The sequence below is a fragment of the Schistocerca cancellata genome, chromosome 3, assembly GCF_023864275.1.
Source record: "Schistocerca cancellata isolate TAMUIC-IGC-003103 chromosome 3, iqSchCanc2.1, whole genome shotgun sequence".
NCBI lineage: Eukaryota > Metazoa > Arthropoda > Insecta > Orthoptera > Acrididae > Schistocerca > Schistocerca cancellata.
Window position 1 is genome coordinate 380830982 of NC_064628.1, and position 22466 is coordinate 380853447.

At 40.4% G+C, this 22466-nt stretch overlaps 1 protein-coding gene across 4 annotated transcripts in view; it reads right to left on the minus strand.

Moving 5' to 3' along the window:
- Window positions 1-22466, minus strand: part of LOC126175080 (alanine--glyoxylate aminotransferase 2, mitochondrial-like) — a 149652-nt gene that overhangs the window by 29491 nt on the left and 97695 nt on the right. For all 4 annotated transcript variants that reach the window (XM_049921609.1, XM_049921610.1, XM_049921612.1 and 1 more), the window contains exons 7-8: window positions 15590-15682; window positions 4871-5092 (exon numbers count right to left, since the gene is read on the minus strand). In XM_049921609.1, the coding sequence (XP_049777566.1) occupies window positions 4871-5092; window positions 15590-15682 (315 nt within the window). The remainder of the gene's footprint in view (window positions 1-4870; window positions 5093-15589; window positions 15683-22466) is intronic.

Below are 22466 nucleotides of genomic sequence, written 5' to 3' on the forward strand. Positions count from 1 at the left end.
CTGTTTATATTTTATGTGAGTAGGATGATTCTGAAGTTTTAATCAGAAAATACGTAAATTTATTTTCACTAAGTTTTGTTAATTATATATCAGTTAATCAAAACAGTGTCTTTGATAGTGATGTAAATCATTTCAACTTCTTTACCTCAAATGTAATCACTGTTCTTGCTAGAGGGAAGAGTTTTAAGAGAAAGTCAGGTTAGAGTAGTAGTGGAGAAGAGTTCTGTGGAAACATTTGTATGGAGTTAGAGTTTCGAAGCTGATAGATATTAATTTTGTAGCTCGTGACCCAATAAACATTTGCAGTTCTGGAAGATTTTGATTTCTTTGTACAGAAAGTATCCAAGACCATTATATACCCCTGAAAAGAAGATGACAAGGCCAGCAACAGAATCAAACAAATAAGGAAATTAATTTATAACAGTGGACATGCCTTCCGACTTGAGTCAGTAGACTGTGATTAGTCCTTTCTTGACCAAAAAGAGATATACACAATTTTTCAGTGTTAATTGTTGCTGTGTTAATTACTGCCCATCCTCAAGAGTGTTGAGCAAGCCATGTTTCGTTGCTCATCACAATGCATCATACAAAGTTATTTCTTACCTTTTGGCCACAACAGTGCTACAATGGAGAAAACAGCACCATTGCATTCTGCAAAATTGAAACTTTTCTTTGTGTTTTACTTAAATTGTATCTTTATTTTATCTAAACTTTTTAAATAACCCCCTGGCCCAGGGTGTCCATACTTAAAGTTTCAATTTCAAAATGCTGTAGAAACATAACCACTGCTCAGAATGATGTCAAATTTGCACTCCATATTATTGATGTGGGGAGAAATGGCATGAGAGAGATAGATAGATAGATAGATAGATAGATAGATAGAGAGAGAGAGAGAGAGAGAGAGAGAGAGAGAACCAATAGATGGAACTGTAAGCATCGGAATATGCACACCAACAGAAGTGCAGCATATGGCTGTTCCTCAGTTTGCATCTGAGACACTCAACATGACTGTCTCCATGAAGGATCGCACACTACTGGTAAAGCTCTTCTACAAGAATGGTGACTGTATGCCAGTAACCCTGCAGAAGTTCTGGACACTCAAGGGTGTGGAAAAAGGCTGATGTCTGCTAAAGATCTGGAGAAAATGATTACAACAGTCGGAAAGAACAGTTTCTTTTGATGTGCAGTGTAGCAGAGGGAGGAAAGCAGTTGAACTAATGTCTGCTTACAACGTGGCCACAGCATTGCAGCAGGGGTTGACTGCTGGTGTACGAACATGCAGTATTTGGGGAATTGCCAGATTGTTGGACATGGCTGTCAAACTGGTGCATAAAATCCTACTATATGTCCTGCATTGCTGTCCATACAATATCAGCAATGTTCAAGAGTTGCTTTGTGCTGACCTGCCAGCAAATCAAACTTCACTCTTGAATTTCTTACTCACATGGAAATGGACAATGAATGCCATGGAATATTTTATAGACAGACAAAGTCCATTTCCATCTTCAAGGATGTCTCAATACACAGAATTGTGGAATATGGGCAATGGAAATTCCACATGCACATCAACCGGTACTACTTTATTCTGCAAAGGTGACTGTGTTTTGTATGTGAAGGGTTTATTGTGGGGCCGTAATTAGGAGATGAGTCCTGTGGATCCTGTTACCTGTACCATCACTGGTGAATGCTGTGAGTGTCTTTTGCTCACCAGGTAGCAATTTGTTACATCATATAATGTAAAAATTATATATGCAGGAACCTTTAAACCAATGATTTTTTACAACTTAGTATGACAGTGGTCAGAACTAAAAAAGTGATTCCTCATACTCTTACAGAGTAGTATGCTTCCTTCTTAAACCACTCTACTGGAACAATCTTAAATGTATTACAGTGAACAGAATGGGCTGCTTTTGGGACTCTATTGAAAAATCTGGGGCCTAGATATTTGTGGCTGTTGTGAACCTTAGCTAGCCTACTGTTGGGTATATCAATTAATTGTCCAATTCTTGAGTTGCAATCATGCACAGACATCTTAAGGTTAAGATTATTTAAATTCTCTTTAACACCGAGCAGGGAACTATACATATAGAGGCTTGGGACTATCATAATACTGAGCTCTTTGAAGAAATCTTTACAAATTTCCCTTGGAGTAAATGCTGCTATACATCTGATAGCCTTTTTGCCACCGGAATACAGCTTTTAAAATGGGGCAGTTACCCCACAAAGAGATCCATGGGTAAGGTGGGAGTGGAAAAATAGAAATATGCATATACTTGTACGGTTTTTTTTACATTGTTCCTCAGTTTGTAAAGCAGATAAATCACCCGAGAAAGTTTCAATCACAATTTTTCTGTATGACTCGACCAGCTGAGTTCCTGATCTATGTGGAAACCTGATAGTTTGATTAATTTTTGAACTTCATTGGAGATATTTAAATAGAAACAATGTCTTCAGTTTTATTGTTCTTAATTTGTAAATAATTTGCCTGGAACCATGTAGTGCAATGATCCATTGCTATATTTACACTATGTTGCAGCTCCTGCAGATTGTCAACTTGTGTGATCAGTGTTGTATCACTCACATACAATACTGCCTGACACAGCAAGAATGAGGGTAAGATTGTTTATTTATACATTGAACAGGAATTGACCCTTATTGAGCCCTGTGGAGTCGCTTTTGGCATAGGTAATGCGTCTAACCTTTGATTGTTTATGGTTACCATCTGCTTTCTGTTGCTTAGATATGACTCAATAAGGTGAAGAGCGTTCTCTTCAACTTCGTAGTATTGTAGCTTTTTGATAAGTATACTGTGGCAGATCGTGTCAAAAGATTTCCTCAAGTCTAGAAGATTCACTAGGTTGTTTTCTTAGTTTTAAAAGAATTATACATTCTTGTGATGATAGTTTCAATTGCTTTGACAGTGGAAAGATGAGGTCTCATACCATATTGTGAGGAGCTAAGTAGATTATTTTGTTTGAAGTGCTGGTACATCTGTTTGTGCATACAATAATCTATAATTTTTGTTATGATTGGTATGAGTGAGATGGGACGATAGTTATCAGGAGATGCTTTATCATCTTTCTTGTGGACAGATGTTACAATAGTAACTTTTTAAGCAATCAGGGAAGATTCCTTCATCTAGCACTTGGTAGATGGTTTTGGTTATCGGCAGTAGAATTTATTTCTTTATTTGTTTTTTGGATTACCCGAAAGTTTACAGAAGGCTTCAGCTTTTGAGTTGCTAAGTTTGGCAATTTCTTTGCTAACCTGTCTGTAGGATACACAAGTCCAGCATAAGTTGTCATGTTGCTTACTATCTAGAGCTGGAAGCAAAGCTATAGCTTTATTTGCATCTTCAGTGAGATTTTTATTTGAGCCAGAAATGTGCATGTCTGGCTTAATTGGAATGTTGTTGTGTTTATTTTCACAGCTTATCTACTTTTTGATAACTTTCATGCTGCTTTACACTTATTTGTCGAATTGAGTATGTAATTGTTATTGGCTTTCTTCTTGGCTGCAATAATTTCTGATCTATACATTTTTCTTGCTGTGTAATTTTCCTTCTCAGATTCAGTCTGTTGCAATCTGTTATAGGGCACCATCATTTCTTCCATAGGTTTCTGCAGGTGTGGTGTGTACCGGTTTCTCAGTTCTTGAGGTTTATTACTCTGGTTCTGCTGTGTGTGTTTTTTGTGATATTTAGGACAATATGAGTCAAGGTTTTCTACTAATAATTCTAAAAATTTCTGTGTTGAATCAGTGGTAAACATAACATTAGTGAGTACCATATCCCAGTGTATGCGATTAAGATTGGTTTTTAACTGATTAATTTATGTTTATTGATTGGGATGATGACTCTTCCTAGTTCAGCTGAACTGTCTGTCTTGTTGTTTAGAGGGGGCCTAAGCCACAGCTCTGCATGATCTGCTATCCCAAGGTTTAAAGTATCAAATTCAGTTTTATCTGGCTGAAAGTTGCAGATTTTGTTATCTAAGCATGCAGTGAGCCTGGTGGGTTTGTCATTTAGACAGCAGAAATTTAATGATCTTAATATGTCTAATGGGTGCTTCATATGTTTGGAATTATACATAATGTCTATGTTAATATTAGCAAATATTGCTATGGGGTGTGGGGGGGGGGGGGGGTGGTATACTGATACAGCTATTAGTTTTTGACTTGGTATCATTATTGCTGAAACTTCAGAAACTGCTTCCACACATAGAAAACTTACATTTATAACTTCATATTCCAAATTATTTGTTTCTTTGATAAAAATGAAAACACCACCATGCTTCAAATTTGTTCTATAGTAAAATGTAGCTAATTGGTATTGGTAAGGTACACTTAATTCAAGTTCAGTACGAATTAATCAGAAACCAATTTTTCCCATCTGATGTGGTATGACCTTGCCGTGGTGGATGGGCCTATCTAACTAGCAGTATCACAACTGTTGATTGCTGAATTTGTGCAGTCACACACATTGAACAGTATGGATGGTGTAATGTGCAACTCAAACCACAGCCATTGTATTGCGATTCATTGACATTCATAGCCAACTCCATTTATGACACTTACACTTACAGTATCAACTATTGGTAAAACTCTCTTTTTTTTTTCAGTATCAACTATTGGTAAAACTCTCTCTCTCTCTCTCTCTCTCTCTCTCTCTCTCTCTCTCTCTCTCTCTCTTTTTTTTTTCCCATGAAGTTCCCCCCTGTGTCAATAATATGCTGTTCAAATTTGCCAAATTCTGAGCAGTGGTTCTCTTTCTACATAGTTTTGAAACTGGTACTGTAATTATGGACACATTGTATATGGGTAACTATAAAAAATAATATTAAACAAGAAAACAAATGAAGAAAATGTTTACTTTAAGAACAGCAAGTCCAACAGCAGATCCAAGAGCATTTCCTCCGAAGGTATTTAAGTCCAAAACCTGTCCCATAGTTTTAGCTATTTCAGGTGTTGTTACAACAGCAGCCATTGGAAAACCATTTCCAATTGCCCTTGCCATTGTTACAATGTCAGGCTTCACACCATGCATTTCAAATCCCCAAAAATGTTCTCCAGTGCGTCCAAATCCAGACTGTACCTGGAGAAAAATATGAAGACAGATATTACAAATTAAATGTGATTTAGTTTTTGAGAAGACATGTGGTTTACTACAGATACACTCTTGATTTAATAACTTTGCAATTATATTAAGTACATCACTAACATGTAAATTTTTCCTTTGGAGATAGTTTATCTACTTTCTTCAATAAGTATTGGAGCAAAGATATTTCCAATAAATGTTTAGTTGCTATCTGAATAAAAGGAATCATTTTATTGAAGTCACATAAAACATTCCCTTCCCCACAGCCAGGACACCCACAGCAAACACACTGCTCCAACATCAGATCACTCCACACCTGTAGTGACGGTCTCTCAAAAAGGCAGAGTTTGTTCATTTGTTCATCCGTTTATTCATTCAAGCAACCACTCCTGGCTACTTCCGTAAAATATAGTAGCAACAAATTATGATAAGCACTAAGCTACTCAAACTGATAATTGTGGTAATTACTATTATTTATGTTAAGAAAAAAGCCACTCCCCCTCCCCTTCAAGCTAGCATTAATAAAGCTGCAGACCAGCTAAATGACTGGTTTGATGGAAATAAACTGACAATAAATACATCCACAACATTTCTGATTTTCAACTTGGGTTTACCAAGCAAGGTGGTGTAGTGGCTGGCACATTGGACTTGCATTCGTGAGGACAACGGTTCAATCCCGTGTCCGGCCATCATGATTTAGGTTTTCTGTGAGTTCCCTAAATCGCTCCAGGCAAATGCCGGGATGGTTCCTTTGAAAGGGCAAGGCCGTCTTCCTTCCCCATCCTTCCCTAATACGATGAGACTGATGACCTCACTGTCTGGTCTCCTCCCCCTAAACATCCCAACCCCAGCTTCCATTTAAAGGAGGAAGCATCCAATACCACTGTGGCAAACTCCAGCGGATTTACAGCTTCTCTAAAAACAAAATTTTTAGGCGTGTGGCTTCAATATAATTTTAAATGGCAGACACAAACAACAAAACCAAATGTGCCACGGAAGAGAGTATGCTACAGCCTACATTTACTTGCACACAGAGGAAGCTTCTACACTGTTTGAACTGTGTAGGCCTACTTTGCCCAGTCCTGCACTTCTACAGTATGGGATTATATTTTGCAGTAGCATGACTGCTAGCTCAGTCATTGTCTTGAGCCAAGAAAGAGCTATAAGAGCAACATACCATGCATGACAAACAAGAGTCCTGCAGGGCCTTGTTTTGAAAAGTCTTCTTTCCACCCGGTCCCCTACATTCTTATTCTAGAAACATGTAAATATGTGAGAAAGAATTTAAAAGAGAGAAATAAAAACTTTAATATACATGAACATGAGACCAGGCAAAAAGATAAAACTCCATGTCAAGTTAGCAAGGTCATCAGCCTTTAAAACCTTCACTACAAATAGTGCTGTAAAAATGTACACTGGTATGCCATTCTTCTCAACACTTATTTATGCCAACCCAGGGCTGCCTTTATGCCAGGGTAAAAGGCACAGGTTTAGGAGAGGGGCTCAATGCCCTATTGTGGGCCACGTGTAGCAATACGCTGATTCAGTGTTGTGCCATTGTGATCACAAGGCGCATATAAATTCTGGCCATCTGGTCAAACTGGTCATTGGTCGAATTGGCAAGTTGTGTACTCTGTCGCCTCACTAGCAGTGCAAGAACACCAGTCAAATGTGTCAGTATCCAACACAGCACTGCTGTGGAATGTTTACTACAGAAGGTTATTCCACACTTGTGCCATGCTGAGTCTAACAGCTACTGCTGAACAATGCTTCTGCATCAAGGAATGTGAGAGTGATGCTTGACCATGCAGCAGAATGCAAATGCCGTAGATCAATAGCAGGCTGCAACACCAGATGAGGACAGGTACCTACAGCTGTTTGAGCTTGTTGGAACAATAAAGAGTTCACATGTGCACTGGCCTATCTTGCTGTAGCCACTTTACTCCTCTGATGGTCTTCTGTAGCTCTCATCAACCAATCAAACCCACAACACTCAGTTTGAAAAGCTAAACACATTCCTAATAAATAGAAGAATGGCTCTTCCACCCAACTCTTGCACTCCCAACTCCAATATTCTGGTGTCAGAAGTGGGATTGTAAAAGCACTATGGTGGTCGGCACCACAAGCAAGTAGCAGCATGTGCATTCTATAACTGCTCGTGTGTCCTTGTATCCATTGTTCTTTAGATTTGACTTCTTCTTGCTGCCCTATTTTGCATTATGTCAGGTATAGAGGTATGGACTCTGTTATGCTATCTGGGAAGGCCCAAGGATGAACCATTGGCAATGGTTGTGTATGCACAATGTAAGCTAACAGGTTATATGGCTCTATGCACCAAATCCCACGAAATGCTATGCTTGTAGAAACAGCATTACACCAGGCAGTGTAGAAAGAATGCTCTGCTGAGATGAGGAAGGTCGTGAGTACCAAGATAGTTTAGGTCAATGTAGGTAGTAGTCCTACTTTGTTGTAAATAGTGTTGATATCTGAATTAGGAATTTAAGAGTTCTCCAAGTGTCTAGTCTTGTAGGTAAATGGTTTGATATCCTCAGAATGCCCGAGTGATGTGAAGAGCTCTTCTCTTCCTTTCCACTTTTGTGTCACACTCCTGATTGTTCTATTTTCTAATAAGATAGTTGTAAACTGTGGTACACAGCTGACAAAGTAAAATATAGATCAGTGTTGCAGCAGTATCTTAGGTTTGGATTTTTTGTATTTATGTGATGTGTGCTTAGATACTATGACTGTGAGATGGGTCATTGACTGTGATGACAGTGTAATACCACTTGTGGTCGCTCGAGGTACAGTGGGCATGGCAGTAGAAAATAAATGTTAGAACCACTGTAGGGTGCTATAGGAGAACCTACAAGATATCAGAGGATTACAATGAAGAGAGAATTATTGAGTATTATAGAGTTGTATAATGGACACAGGTTGTAGCTGGTTAAGCGATTTTGGTTAAATAAACGCATTAGCAGTATTTCAGGATTTGTGAAGCACAATAGACTGACTTGGTTTCTTGAGGATGAGAGATGAAGTTTAGGGTTTAAGCAGTTGTTCTCTGGACATTAGATCATAATTGCTACTGTAGTGACTTTACCACAGATTATTTCTTTTTTAAATAGTTCATGTTAATCTCTTCTTTCTGCACTTGTGTGCTTATTTTTTTATGACATAGTGATAAGGAGTAATAGGCCTTTAGGATATCTTGTGAAGGATGAGATAAGTACAACAAAGAAGAAGAATGATTTGTTATTAAGTGTAAGTACAGAGTTGAAGAGGATAATACATGGTAAAGGGTGGGCATGAAAGTTTGTAATGTTAGCTAGATTACTGTTGTTGTTCCTACAAGATGCTCTGACACAGATGATGAATGGACAAGGCAAAGATTTATGCTGTAAGTGTGTCATGGATTCATCAGTGAGGCAACTTGGAGTGTGCTGCAGGCAGCAGTGAGTGAACCACAGAAAGGGCATCAAGCATTTATAGTGAAAGTGTGGTCACATATCTCTGGTATTTCTTCTCAGGGCTAGTCCTAGTTTTTAGGAACAACTAGTAACTGCAACCACATAAACTGTGATGATATTTCAAATGTGTCTAGGTACCTGCCTTAACTGTTAAAGTGTTACACATGGATTCTTACAGATGCAATGAGCCAAATAACTCGGTGTGTTTGCAATGAACTGTAATGAATTAATTAGTTTCAGGTTCAAAAACTGGGAAAATTCTGTAGGTCAAATTCTCTGTAGAGGGGAAGAGCAAAGAGACGAGCTTTTGCAGGAAGGCTCAATGAGGTAAACTGGGCCACTTCCAGCATGCACTGACCAGATGTTGTGACATGTTGTTCATTTGGTGGCAGTGGCCACCCACCCTATTCCTGGGCCATATAGAGAAATCCATCCTAAGCACTCTTAATCCACTTTGGGAGCTGCCACCTATTACTCACCAAGAAGTCCCTATCACACAGTCTACTCATCTGTGTTCATCGCATCTGTACTGATGGGCACTAGCTTTCCCAATATGCTGAAGGTCTCACTGAGGCCGATAACTCAGACAGCAAACATAAATTAGAATGTAAGTGGTTAAAAAAGGGGTATTCACTCAGGAAATGGTGAACCTTCAAAGGTTGATGACAATCAGCACAAAGTGGGAGGGGATCATCACTTAACAAATGACAATGGCTAAAACAACAGTGCTCAGTACGCAACCTAGATAAAATGATCTCCTCATGGTGAGAGAAGATGAGAGAAGATCAGCCAAGCCACTGGGAGAGGTTCAATACCCAGGAGCTTGTTCCCATGAATAGAAAAGATCAGTGGTGATGCCAAACGGGCACCATCTGCTGACAGACTACAAAACAAAAAGCCTTTGTCGCTGGATGTACTGCGTGGCCTGATACAGGGCGAAGAGCTCTGCTGTAATACGGAGCAGGGTTCATGAAGCCAATACTGAAAATGGTCAGAGCCAATGACGAAGGCACACCCGACACCACAGTCAGTCCAAGAGCCATCAGTGTACACAAAGGTACTATCACAAAGTTCCATGCGTAGGTTGAGAAACTTGTGTGGATAAAGCAAGTCTGGAGTGGTGTCCTTAGGAAGTGAATGAAGTCCAAGGTGAACATGGGCCACAACATGAAGCCAAAGTGGTGAAGGGTTCACGCCATCAGGAAAGTGGCAGGTAAAATGAGGTTAAGCTGCTGGAGCAATAGTTGGAAGTGAAATCCAGGAGGTAACAGAGAAGAGGGATGTGCCCCATACTGAAGGTCAAAGGAGTCATTGAAGAAGGAGGCATAGGATGGGTGACCAGGCATGGCAGACAAACAATAGGTGTATTCACTGAGGAGAACATCATGTCAGTGTAATAGTGGCAGTTTTGCAGCTTCTGCATACAGTCTTAACTGGGCTGGAAGTTTTGCAGCTTCTGCATACAGCCTTAACTGGGCTACTATAAAAGGCACCAGTGCCATGATGATGGATTGTATTGAGATGGTGTAAGATGGTTGGATGTGCAGATGCATAAACAAAACACCCATAGTCTAGTTTTGAACGGACAAGGGATCGGTAGAAACTGAGGAGGGTGGTCCAACTCACTCTCCAAGAAGTGACATGTAGGACATGGAGCGGCAAGTTACAGCAAGCAACCATGTAAGATACATGGGAGGACCTAGCAAATTTTATTTTGAGCATGAGCCCCGGGAATTTTGTAGTTTCAGCAACAGACCCAAGATGTGAAGAGACTGGAAGAAACCCATTGTGCCGCCAGAAATTCATACAAATGTTTTTGTGATTAGAAAGGTGAAAGCCATTGTCGGTGCTCCACAAGTAAAGCGATCGAGACAATGTTGAAGATGCTGCTAAAGAATACAAGTCCATGGAGATCTGGAATAGAGTGCAAAACTGTCAACAAAAAGGGAGCTGGAGATGCTTGGTGGAAGACAGGCCATAATAGGGTTAATGGTCATAGCAAAGGGGATGACACTCAGGACAGAACCCTGGGGCACACTGTTTTCCTGGATAAAGGTGTCTAAGAAGGCAGAAGCTGCACATACCTTGAAAACTCATTCTTTTAAAAATTCCTGAAGGAAACAGGGCAGCCAGCCTCAGAAGCCCCAGATGCAGAGAATATGGAGGATACCAGTTCCCCAGCAGGGGTTGTATGCTTTCTCCAGATCAAAAAAACATGGCCACAGTCTCTTATTTCCACAGAAAACCATTCATGACATGGTAAACTGCAGAATGGCACACTCAAAATTCACACAGTGCAGTGTTAGTAAATTGCAAGACTCGAGCCACCATATCACCTCGGCATGAATCATACGTTCCATCACCTTGGAAACAGCTGGTGAGTGAAATAGGGTGGTAGTAGAAGGAAGGTGTTTACCCTTACTGGGCTTCAAGCCAGCGTCTGGGAAACGAGTCTTCTGCCCAGATGCGATTGTACATATGAAGGAGAAAGTGCTTGCCTGGAAGAGTGAAATGTGCTGCAACATCTGCATGTGAACATCGTCTGCTTTGGAGCAGAGGATTGGGATGAAGTGAGAGCCTATCTAGCTCCCTTGTAGTAAAAGCAACATTGTAGCACTCATGATTCTGAAAAGAGAAGGGTATTGCCCGAGCCTCCTCAACTCGTTTCCAATGGAGGAAGGCAGGGTGACAGTGTGTGGACCTCAAAATCTCCACAAAATAGTGGCCCATGGTGTTGAAGATAGCAGTAGAGTCCACTATGAGATCTTTTACTATGGTCATACTGGAAATTGGGGAATGGACCTTGGTCCCAGAGAGTCGTTGTAGGTTGACCCACATGACTGAAGAGGGCATGGAACTGATAAAAGAACTAGTAAACGAAATTCAGCTAGTGTTTTTGCTATCCTAAAGAACACAATGACACTGTGCACTCAACTGTTATGACACTGTGCACACAACTGTTTATAGTAAATGAATTTCGTCGCTGTAGGCTGATGATTCAAAATATGGAGAGCATGTCTCTGTGCACAAAACGCATTGTGGCATTCTTCAGTCCACCAAGGGACTGGGATACAGCACAGTAAAGATGAAATTCAAGGAACAGAACATTCTGTGGTGGTAAGGATAACATTTTTAAGGTATTCTGTCTGGTCATCACAACTGGGAAACAGTAGTTTGTTGCAGGTCTCCGCCGGCCGGTGTGGCCGTGCGGTTCTAGGCGGTTCAGTCTGGAACCGCGTGACCGCTACAGTCACAGGTTCAAATCCTGCCTTGGGCATGGATGTGTGTGATGTCCTTAGGTTAGTTAGGTTTAAGTAGTTCTAAGTTCTAGGGGACTGATGACCACAGATGTTAAGTCCCATAGTGCTCAGAGCCATTTGAACCTTTTTTTTTTTTTTTTTTTTTTTTTGGGGGGGGGGGGGGGGGGGTCACCAGGGAGAAGTCAAGCCTCCAGTCAGCCTTAGTAAGCTGCCATTTGAGTGTGCATGCAGGTGGGGTAGGAGTCATCAAACAGATAGCACATGGGAAATGGCCACTCAAGTATGTGTCAGAGAGAACGGAGCATTCACGATGATGGGCAAGCTGGGCGTTGCAGAAGGATAGGTCCAAGTGGGAATAGGTGTGAGTGGAGTCTGAAAGGAACGTGGGTGCTCCTGTGTTATTGCCTAATAAGCTGGAGGAAGTCTACCCTGGTGACACCGAATGATGGAGCAATGTGAACGGTACAAAGAGGAAAAGTGAAGTGAGGAAGGAAAATGCTGACTGCAACAGCTTGCAGCTGGGTGGTCAGTGAGATGGTTTGACTATAAACGCCATCCTGGATGATCAGCGTGACTCCTCCATGAGATGGAATGCTGTGCTTGGGAGGGGGGAAACAAAGCAGACCGGTAAGAAATGTAAGATATCAAAGTGGTCGTAAGCACACAATTTTGTTTCCTGGAGGCAGAGAATAAGTGGATTCTGTGATTCCAAGAGCAGCCATAACTCCTCCGTGTTGGATTTAAGGCTGAGAACATCCCACTGGAGGAGAATCATGACAGAGAAAGGGGAGGAGGGAAAAAATGAAGGGGTCTCACCTCGGCAGCTGCCGAGTGACAGCCTTTGAAGACTCTCTACTACAGGGCGCAGAGGTTGGAGGACCCTGCTCAATGAGATCTGAAGCGTTGTCAGCATCCTCCCTCGGTTGGTCTGTGTTGTCCAGGACAGAAAAATGGTGGTTCATTGGCAACAAGGAGGTCAGCCAGGGGAGGGTACCATGTGGCGATGCTGTTGAATAGGATCTCAAATTCGGTGAAGTAGAAGACCATTTGCCTTTGTTTGATTTCTTGGAGCCTTTGCAGTTGGCAAATGAAGATTCAGAAGTTCATTGGCTGGAGGGTCATAAAAAGTCTTCACGGGAGTATTCTTTCTGTCCTGCCTGACCTCCTGGTAGTGTAGCAGGTGATTTTGCTGTGTGTGGCAAAAATTTGGTGGCTTGTTGCATAGCTGGAGAAGGAGACAGGGATGCAACCCTGACACTGGGCAATTTTACAACCATGTTGCTGAATTTGAGCTTGCAAATCTTTGTGGCCATGTCCTTCATGGGGCGAGATGTAGTAAGAACAGTACTGTAAGTGCCGGTTGATAAAACACAGGGTTCTAACTAACCAACAAATTGAGAGCGACAGGGTAAGGCACTTTTCCTTCACCTGGATCTCCTGGATGGCCCACTTATCAAGATACGTGGGACATTCTCTGGAGGAGGCTGCATGGTCGCCATTGCAATTGATGGAGCAGGGAGAATGAGGTGGGAAACTGCCCTTGTGAACATCCCTATCAGAGGTTACACATTTGAACAGGTGTCGAAAGGACATTTGAGTGTGATTGTAACAAATACACTAGTAGCATCACATTGTGTTTGGAATGTACGGTCAGTCTGTGATGACTTCATGCCTGCTTCAATCTTTGATGGAAGCACTACTCTATCAAAAGTGGGAAAAAGAGTGTGTGTGGGCACTAAGGATGCGTCTACCTTTTTCGTCGCCTGATGAACTGCAGTGACACTCTGATCAGAGAGGTAAGTTTGAATTTCTGCCTTGGTCAGACTATTGAGCAGCCTAGTGTAAATAACACCACATGAAGAATTCAGCGTTTGATGGTACTCGACATAAACAGGATAGCCGTGGAGGAGTGAAGCTGCAAGCAGCTGTGCTTGACAGACACAGGTAAGTCTCCAAAAGCAAAATGCCACTGTATGAATGAGAGCAGAATTTCACAGGGCTGGCAGTTGCATCAACACCTTTCTGAATAATAAAAGGATGAACCATAGCAAAGGACTGACTACCTTCAGTACATGAAACAACAAGGAACCAAGGTGCAGCTGGGAGGGCCTTTGTGTTGTAAGCCTCATTCCATTTATGTCTAGTAGATTTTGACTGAGAAGATGATGACTGGCTCATTGTGAGAAAATCCCCCATAATTTGCAGCATCTCCATTGGCATGCTCCTCAAGTGCCACCCCCCTCCTTCCCTCTAAGAGTGGGGATCACCTGCCTTGGTGATTGTTCACACCTCCTGAACACCTAAAAGAGGTGACCAATTGGCAATGTGGAAAGGTAACAGCTCAGGCAATCACACCTCCCTGGGCCTGGCCTGTACCAGGGGGTATGTGCGAACCCAACTTGGGGCTGGGAATTATGCATTACCCAGTCACCTGTTACATGTCAGATGCATGGGCCGGCCTTCAGGAGCTTACAAGAAAGTAGAAGAGACAAGATGGTACCTCAAATGCTGAAGCAGAGGAAGGATAGGAGAAGCGGAATGAAGAAAGAAAAAGAACAAAAAGCAGGGGAGGGGTTATTCTGTCACGAGGCTACTGAAAATTCAGGATACATTCCTAAAAATATTCCAGACATGTTCCCCAAGGGAAAAGAATAGCAGGAGGATAGACATGCAGCACAGATGGGAAAAGTGCTGCAAAGTCTGGGCTCTGTGATAGTCAAACATGGACTCACCAAGGATTGATGAGCCCCCTGGGGGGCCTATTCCATCTGTGTTCCCAACCTCTTCCCCTATGGCATATATCCTTCCAGTAGACCTACACAAGGCATGTCCCTCTTACTTAGTCCAGTTATATTTGCCTCCTTTACCCATGTGTGTGTGTGTGTGTGTGTGTGTGTGTGTGTGTGTGTGTGTGTGTGAGAGAGAGAGAGAGAGAGAGAGAGAGAGAGAGAGAGAGAGTTACACTTGTGCTTTGTTTTGTTTATGTCTACTGAAGGCCTTACTCTGATAACTAGTAATTTTTTTCCAGTGTGATTGCTAGCCAAACCCTCCTTGACGTAGTCCTTTTCATATCAATGTACTGAGAGTCACTGTTCAACAATTTTGCTACAGCCTGTTTGTCAACCAATGTGTCATGACAGTAAGAGGTTGGTGATGTGCAAGTTCAATTCTCACCTATTACCAGCATTTGTAATTTAATATTTGAGAATTCTAAGTGATTCTGGGCTCTTGTTGTCAACATAAAGCATGTTTTTTATCCCACAAAACTTCGATGCCCTGTATAAACATGTTCTCCAGTCAGCATGCAATTCAGTTTAAATATGCTCTCATTTGTTCACAAGATTTAATGTCCATTTCGATTACAAAATTCTTCTGAGTTGTTGACTGTGCCATATTGTAATGCAGAAGAATTTCACAGAATAATGCTCTTGGCAGTAAGTGCTGACTTTTATTGATCAAAAATGATAATATTCTTGTCCATTCAGAACATGATTCTGTATCTCCATGGCAATATTGTGCACAGGGAAGATACTCATATTCTTTGAGATTCTGGCATAAATTCCCAGAGGAATGTGCGTGGTGACACCATGCAGTTCTGTATTAGAGGTCACAGTGCGTCTGATTTCAACTTTTCCACAGTTAACGAAGCAACTTTGTAGGGTTTGGAAAGTGTGTATCAGAGAAACATGACTGTAGTTTAAAGAACTAGGACTTATTGATGGTGAGTTCTTTATTTTATATCTTACAACTTGAAAAGTGTTACTTACTTCATCTGCAATGCATACACCACCATTTATCCTCACCAATTCATAAGCTCTTTTTAAATAACCCTTTGGAAACTGAACTATTCCTCCAAGTCCCTGAAAACAGAAAAGATACTGGATATGTATATCAATTTTATACAAATTCATACAGATACTTCTCACAATAAATCATTATTGCGTGTTAAACATAAAATTTTAGAAGTATGAGCTTTATGTTGAAAATTGTATGTGTTCAAAAGAGCAAGATGATGTGTTTATGTTGCGATCTTCAGGATGAAGACTAGTTTGATGGAGCTCTCTGTGCTAGTCTATCCTGTGCAAGCCTCTTTATTTTTGCACAGCTACTCCAAACTACATCCACTTCAGCCTAATTAGTGTGATCAAATGTCATTCTCCATCTGCAGTTTTCACTCCCCACACTTGTCATCATTATCATATTTATTTATTTATCTTACAGCTCGAAACATGTATTTAACATGCATGGGCAATGTTATAATAATTACATTTAGATTATTGATACACAATATAAATAGATTACATGCTACTAAGTAAAATATCATTTAAGTATATTTAATACAGCATTCCTGAGGTCAAATCATGTCAGCACCATACTGTATGGGCACTTCAATAAAGGCATTTTTTAAACTCATTTTTAAAAATTCTACCAGAAAACTGTTTCAGGTTGTTTGGCAGAGAATTATAAAATATTGCTCCCTTAATGAATGGGGTATTTGTTGTTAGATTCAATCGTCTGCTCACCATATGAAAGTCTGATTTTTGTTTTGTATTGTAATCATGGATTTCCATATTCCTGTTTGTCACTTTTTTGTCTTTTTTCACTAATAATATTGATTGAAACATATATACTGCATAGATAGTCATAATATTAAACTTAATAAACTGGTTTTTACATGAAGTTCTGGGACTTACTTTTGCCATAGTTCTTATTACTCTTTTCTGCAATACAAATACCCTTTTTATATTGTATTGGCTACACCCACCCCACAATACAATTCCATAAGATAGATGGGGATACACCAACCCAAAATAAGCTATTTTTATTGCTTCGATATCTAAATATTGAACTAATCTCCTTAGTAAATACAGACTAGATGTTATTTTACCACAGACATGATCTATTTGCTGATTCCATGAAAGTCTGTCATCTATATATATCCCCAGAAATTTACATTCTGAACAGGTATTTTCCTGAATGTCCTCATTTAGAACAGTATTTTTATTTGAACTACTTGTCTTAAAATAAATTAAATTAGTTTTGTTAATATTGACCCTCAGGTTTTCTTTTTCAAAATGTGTTTGGGTTTTTTCAACAAAATTCTGCACCACTGAATTTAGGTCATCATTACTACGTGCCCAGCAAACCCCAGAGGTGTCATCAGCATACATAGTAATACGATGACTGGTGTCTAATACTTTTGGGAAATCATTCATGTAGCAAATAAACAAGAAGGGGCCCATGATAGAGCCTTGTGGCACACCAAAATTTATATTCCTTATCTTTGATCTTCTTTTTGCAATTACCTCTCCATTATCATACACAACTTCTGTGCATTGTTGTCTGTCTTTAAGGTAAGATTCTATTAAAAGGAACAGTTTCCCACTGACACCATTATAAGCAAGTTTACTTAAAAGAGCGCCATGATGGACTCTGTCAAACGCTTTGGAAAGATCTAAAAACACTCCTGCCATTTCGTAACCCTCATTTATTTTCTCCATAAGACAGTGTACAAACTGTACTGCTGCAGATATGGTGCTCCGACCACTTCTAAAGCCGTGTTGGAAATCTCCTACTAAGTTATTCATATTATAGTGCTCAGTTAGGATTTCTAGCATTATTTTTTCAATTAATTTACCAAACACTGACGTTAAGGCAACTGGTCTGTAGTTCTGTGGTTGTTTTCTTTCCCCTTTTTTATATAAAGGTTTAACTAAAGCAAGTTTCAGTTTCTTCGGAAACACACCTTCAAGTACACAATTTATTAGATGGACTAATGGTCCGGCTAACTCACCCTTGCATTGTTTCAGTAGAAAAGGAGAGAATTCATCCCATCCAGCTGATCTTTTATTTTTTAGGTTGTCAATTAGCTCTATTAGGTCCTTGATGGTTACTGTAGGTAGCATACAAGAGTCCTGTTGCTTTTCCTTATCATATTTAAACTGCCCCTCCTGTTTCATGCAAGTATCATTTTCAATAGCATCTATAAAGTAATCATTAAATATATTGCTAACTATATAAGGATCAGAAAAATTATCGTTATGTATACTTAACTCTACATTATTAATTTTAGTTTTTGAATCAGTGTTCCTCATATCATTAACTACTGCCCAGCACGACTTTGAGTCACAGTCAGAATTTCAGATCTGTTTACTAATATGTTCTACTTTCCTTCTCCTTACTTCATATTAAATATTCCATAATGCCTCAGGATGTATCCTGTCAACTTTTATTCAAGTTGGGCCATATCTCAGTTTTCAGTACTCATCAGTTCAGTTCAGTATCTCTTCATTAATTGCTTGGTAAACTCATCTCATCTTCAATGTTCTTCAATAGCATCACATTTTAGAAGCTTTTGTTATCTTCTTGTCTGTACCACTTATTATTGTTCACATCTCAATTTCATATAAGACTACTCTAGGTTCTCAACCAATACTTTCAGAAAAGGCTTTCTTACATTTAAGTTTATATTCTGCACATTTAAATTTACATTCTCTTTTTCAGGAATGTTATTTTCAGACTGCAGTTTGTACCACCTGTTATTCTGCTTCCCAAATGGGAAAAGTTATATACTACATTTAATGTCTCATTTCCTGATCTAATTTCATCAGTAGCACCTTATTTAATTCAGAAGCACTTCATTATCTTTGCCTTACCTTTGTTGATGTTCAAGTTATAGCTGTTCAAGTTATAGCCTTTTTTTCAAGATGCTAACCATTTTATTCACCTGGCATTCAAAGTCCTTTGCCATCTGTGACAGAATTACAACTCCTTGCCTACATTAAAATTTTTATTTCTACACTTTGAACTGTAATTCCTTTCCCAAATTTCTCCTATTTCATTTGCTGCTTGCTCAGTGTACAGATTCAATGATGTAAGATATAGGTGCCAATCCTCTCTCATTCCTTATCTATTACTGCCTCCCTTCCATGTCATTTTATAATATGTGGAACTATTTACACTAAACTACAAATTTTATCTTCATTAGGACAGTTTATTATTATTATTATTATTATTATTATTATTGTTATTGTTATTGTTGGTATAAATACTGTTTATGATTCCAGCTGATGAAAGAAATTTTAAGTTCTTGGTATGCATTTCTCCTATTGTCTTTCTGATATTTGGAGGCAGTTTGTGATAGACTTCCCCAATGCAATACAACAATCTTTCTCGGACTCAGGGCATGGGTAAATAATTTATGAATAACAGTGTTCTCTCTCTCTCTCTCTCACTCACTCACACACACACACACACACACACACACACACACACACACACTATTGTTCATCAAAATTACAACACCATGAAGGAGACATGTGATTACAATGAATTTTATTCCATGACCATTAGCAACATGCCAATATTCTAATGATTAGAAGTACACGACCATACATGCACTATGACTGCCAGAATTCAGTTTGGTGTGAAACTGCCATATGATATACTCAGAGCCTCTAGATGTGGCACTGAATCAGAGTGCCTGGATACGCTGCAGGGGCAACTGCCATGTGCCTTGTAGGAGCATCCATAAAGCAGTGACACTAGTTGCAAGAGGATCCCAGACAGGTTTGATGGATGACTTCTTAAATGCATGTGCAGGCCAGGGAATCAACATACATGTCATTCTTCGAAGGAGGTTTGCACATTCCTCACCACAGGTGGCCTTGTGGCCAGGCTTTGTCCTCTCGAAATATCTTATGTGGATCTGCTTGCAGGAGGGACATTGCTTCAGGCTCTAAAACATCTATGATATAGAGGTTGCTGTTAGAGGGTACTCAGTACTTAGAAGACAAGATCATATGTTACAGCCAATGGCACCCCAAATCCTCACTCTTGGCATTTGTCAGCTACGCCACTCAACTTAGCAGTCTGCCAAATAGCTATCACCATGGTAGCATTTACTACATATGCTGCCATCACTGTAGGGCAAGTCAAAGAGGGACTCACCTGAAAACACTAAATTTTGCTTCTCAACACACCAATGACTGTGTTTGCGTGCCCGCAGCAGTCTGAAGTGTTGGTTGTTTCCTGACAATGGAAGATGATGCAATGGCATAATGCCACCAGTCCAGTCTTCAGCAGCAGGTGTTTAACCATCAACACATACATGTCTACACCCATTGCAATGCTCCAGCGTTGAGTCAATGCTATGGATGAAGCTATTTTGTCAGTTATGGGCACACGGACAAGGAGGTGGCCATCCTGCACTATCTCTGTTGGTCCATTACGGCCAGTGGACATCGGCTGGTACATACTTTTAAATTCAATAAACTTTACCAACACCCATACACTTTAAGATATTCTATTTTATTCTGAAAGCAATCAGTTTCGGCAATTCATTTTGCAGTAGTATGTATCAGCTGTACAACGATTGGAATTCACGATGTCCAGTTTTATGGTGCTATATGATAATTTTATTGATTTGAAAAAGTGTATGGGGCCTGAAGATGGCCAAATGAATTGCTGAAAGTGGTTGCTTTCAGAATAAAATAAAATATCTTAAAGTGTATGGCTGTTGGTAAAGTTTATTGAATTGAAAATCCTGCACTATGGTTGCATTACATGGTCCAGTACCCACCAGTCACTGTGTACAATCCCCCAACCTCTCTGTCCACTGATCTCACTCTCAAAACACTCTCTCTCTCTCTCTCTCTCTCTCTCTCTCTCTCTCTCTCTCTCTCTCTCTCTCTCTCAGACTGACGTGCCCTGTATGAGCTACAATGTCATGGTACGACAAACCCATTTCCTAGTGGCAATCATTTTGCCCCATTTGAACTTAACTCATAATATGCTGATACTGCACCCTTCCAGATTGATGAGGCAAGCCAGAACTTGCTTGCACAGTTCACTTGACAGCTTTGCATGAACTGAGCATGGTGTAATACTGAAATGTCTGGATACACAAAATGGGGTGTTGTCGGGCCTATGTACATGCCACCTGAAATCATAATGAAGTTTTATGATTCCAGAGTTCTAAACATCCCCTATTTTGGAGTGATTCAGGCCATTTCTTCTTTGTATTACTTTGTATTTTTCAAACAGCATTGAGTATTGTCTTTGCAACTACAGTATCCCAGGAATGCGTCTGGAATGGGGTGAGGGGTTGTGGGTGGTGGAGTGGGTTGAGGTGGACTGGGTGGTGGAGTAGGTGACAGGAGGCAGGTAGGGCAGCCCAAGTGGTGAAGGGAAATGTGGTTGAGGACGGGGAGAGAGTGGCAGCAAGGGAACAGTAAGGAATGTGGCGTCAGTGAGCTCATGCTATCAGAGGTCGGTGTTGTCGATGGTGTGGCAAATGATATAGTGGATGAGCAGGTTGTAAAGGGGACAGACAGACAGACAGACAGAGCAAGAGAGAGGGAGAGGGGGAGGGGGGGAGACAAGAGAGAGGTAGATTACAGAGAGGAAAGCATAAGTTTAGACTATAAAATGCAGTGGGAGGCATTAGGACAATGGTAAGTGGTAAAACAGGATGTGGAACAGTAACTATTGGAGATTAATGCCAAATCTGCAGGATCAAAGGGTGTGTTGTAAGGACATGTGTCATTTACATAATTCAGAGAAGGTGGGATCCAGATGGCATAGGCTGTAAAACAGCTACTTAAGTCAATCATGTTGTGTTCAGTAGCGTGTTCTCCCACTGGGTGGACAACCTGCTCTTAGCCACAGACTGGTGATGGCCATTCATTCGCATGGTTGGTGTCATACACATATAAAAGGCCATAAAAAAGTTATAGAAGGTGTGGTATACTGCTTTCACAGGTGGTCCTGCCTCTGATATGACCAGACTGGAATAGAATGTACTGGAAGAGTGCATGGGTCAGGTCTTGCACTTGAGTCTCCACAGGCATATGACACATGTGGCACGGTGTTTGAAGTAGGTGTGGCATAAGGAAATATAAGAATATTTTTTAGCTTGTGTGATCAGTGGGTGTGATCAGTGGAATAACACTTTGGGAGGGGTCGGAAGGACTTTGGGAACTATGTTCCTCATTTCTGGGCAAAACAATAGTTTGACAAAGCACTGTATAAGGTTGCGGTCAAGTTATCCTGGTCAGAGGTGATACTGGGAGGTCAGTAGAGTGTTCCTTTGGAATTGGTTCATGGGCATGGTTGGAGGATTAGGGGCATGGGCAGATAAGGAACAGGAGATCTGTTTGTGGACTACATTTGGATGGTACTGCCTGTCTGTGAAGATCTTCATCATACCGGTCAACGGACTGTTCATCATTGCAGAGCCATCATTCACAGGTGGCCAGTTTATATAGGACGGGAGCTATCAAAGTGGAGTACTGTTTACAATGGTCTTGAGTTGCATATCAGCTTTTATGAAGCATAAGACAAATTGAAAAGATGGCATGCTGGACTGAGGAGGACCAGGTGAAGTGGATATGTTAGGTATTAAGGCTGTGATAAATGAGGGTAAAGTGACTTGATGTCCCATAAAAATTTTAGCATCTGAGCTGCCATCCAGATGACCAATGTCTTGGATTGAATTCATTTGTATCTCCCCCTCGAAGGAGTAATAGTTTCAAGTAAGTACATGATTGATCAGGTGTGCAAGGAATGAGATGATGAATTTGGAGTTGATAGGACTATGTTACAGATAGTGTTCAACATCAGTAAGGCCATGGGTATGAATAT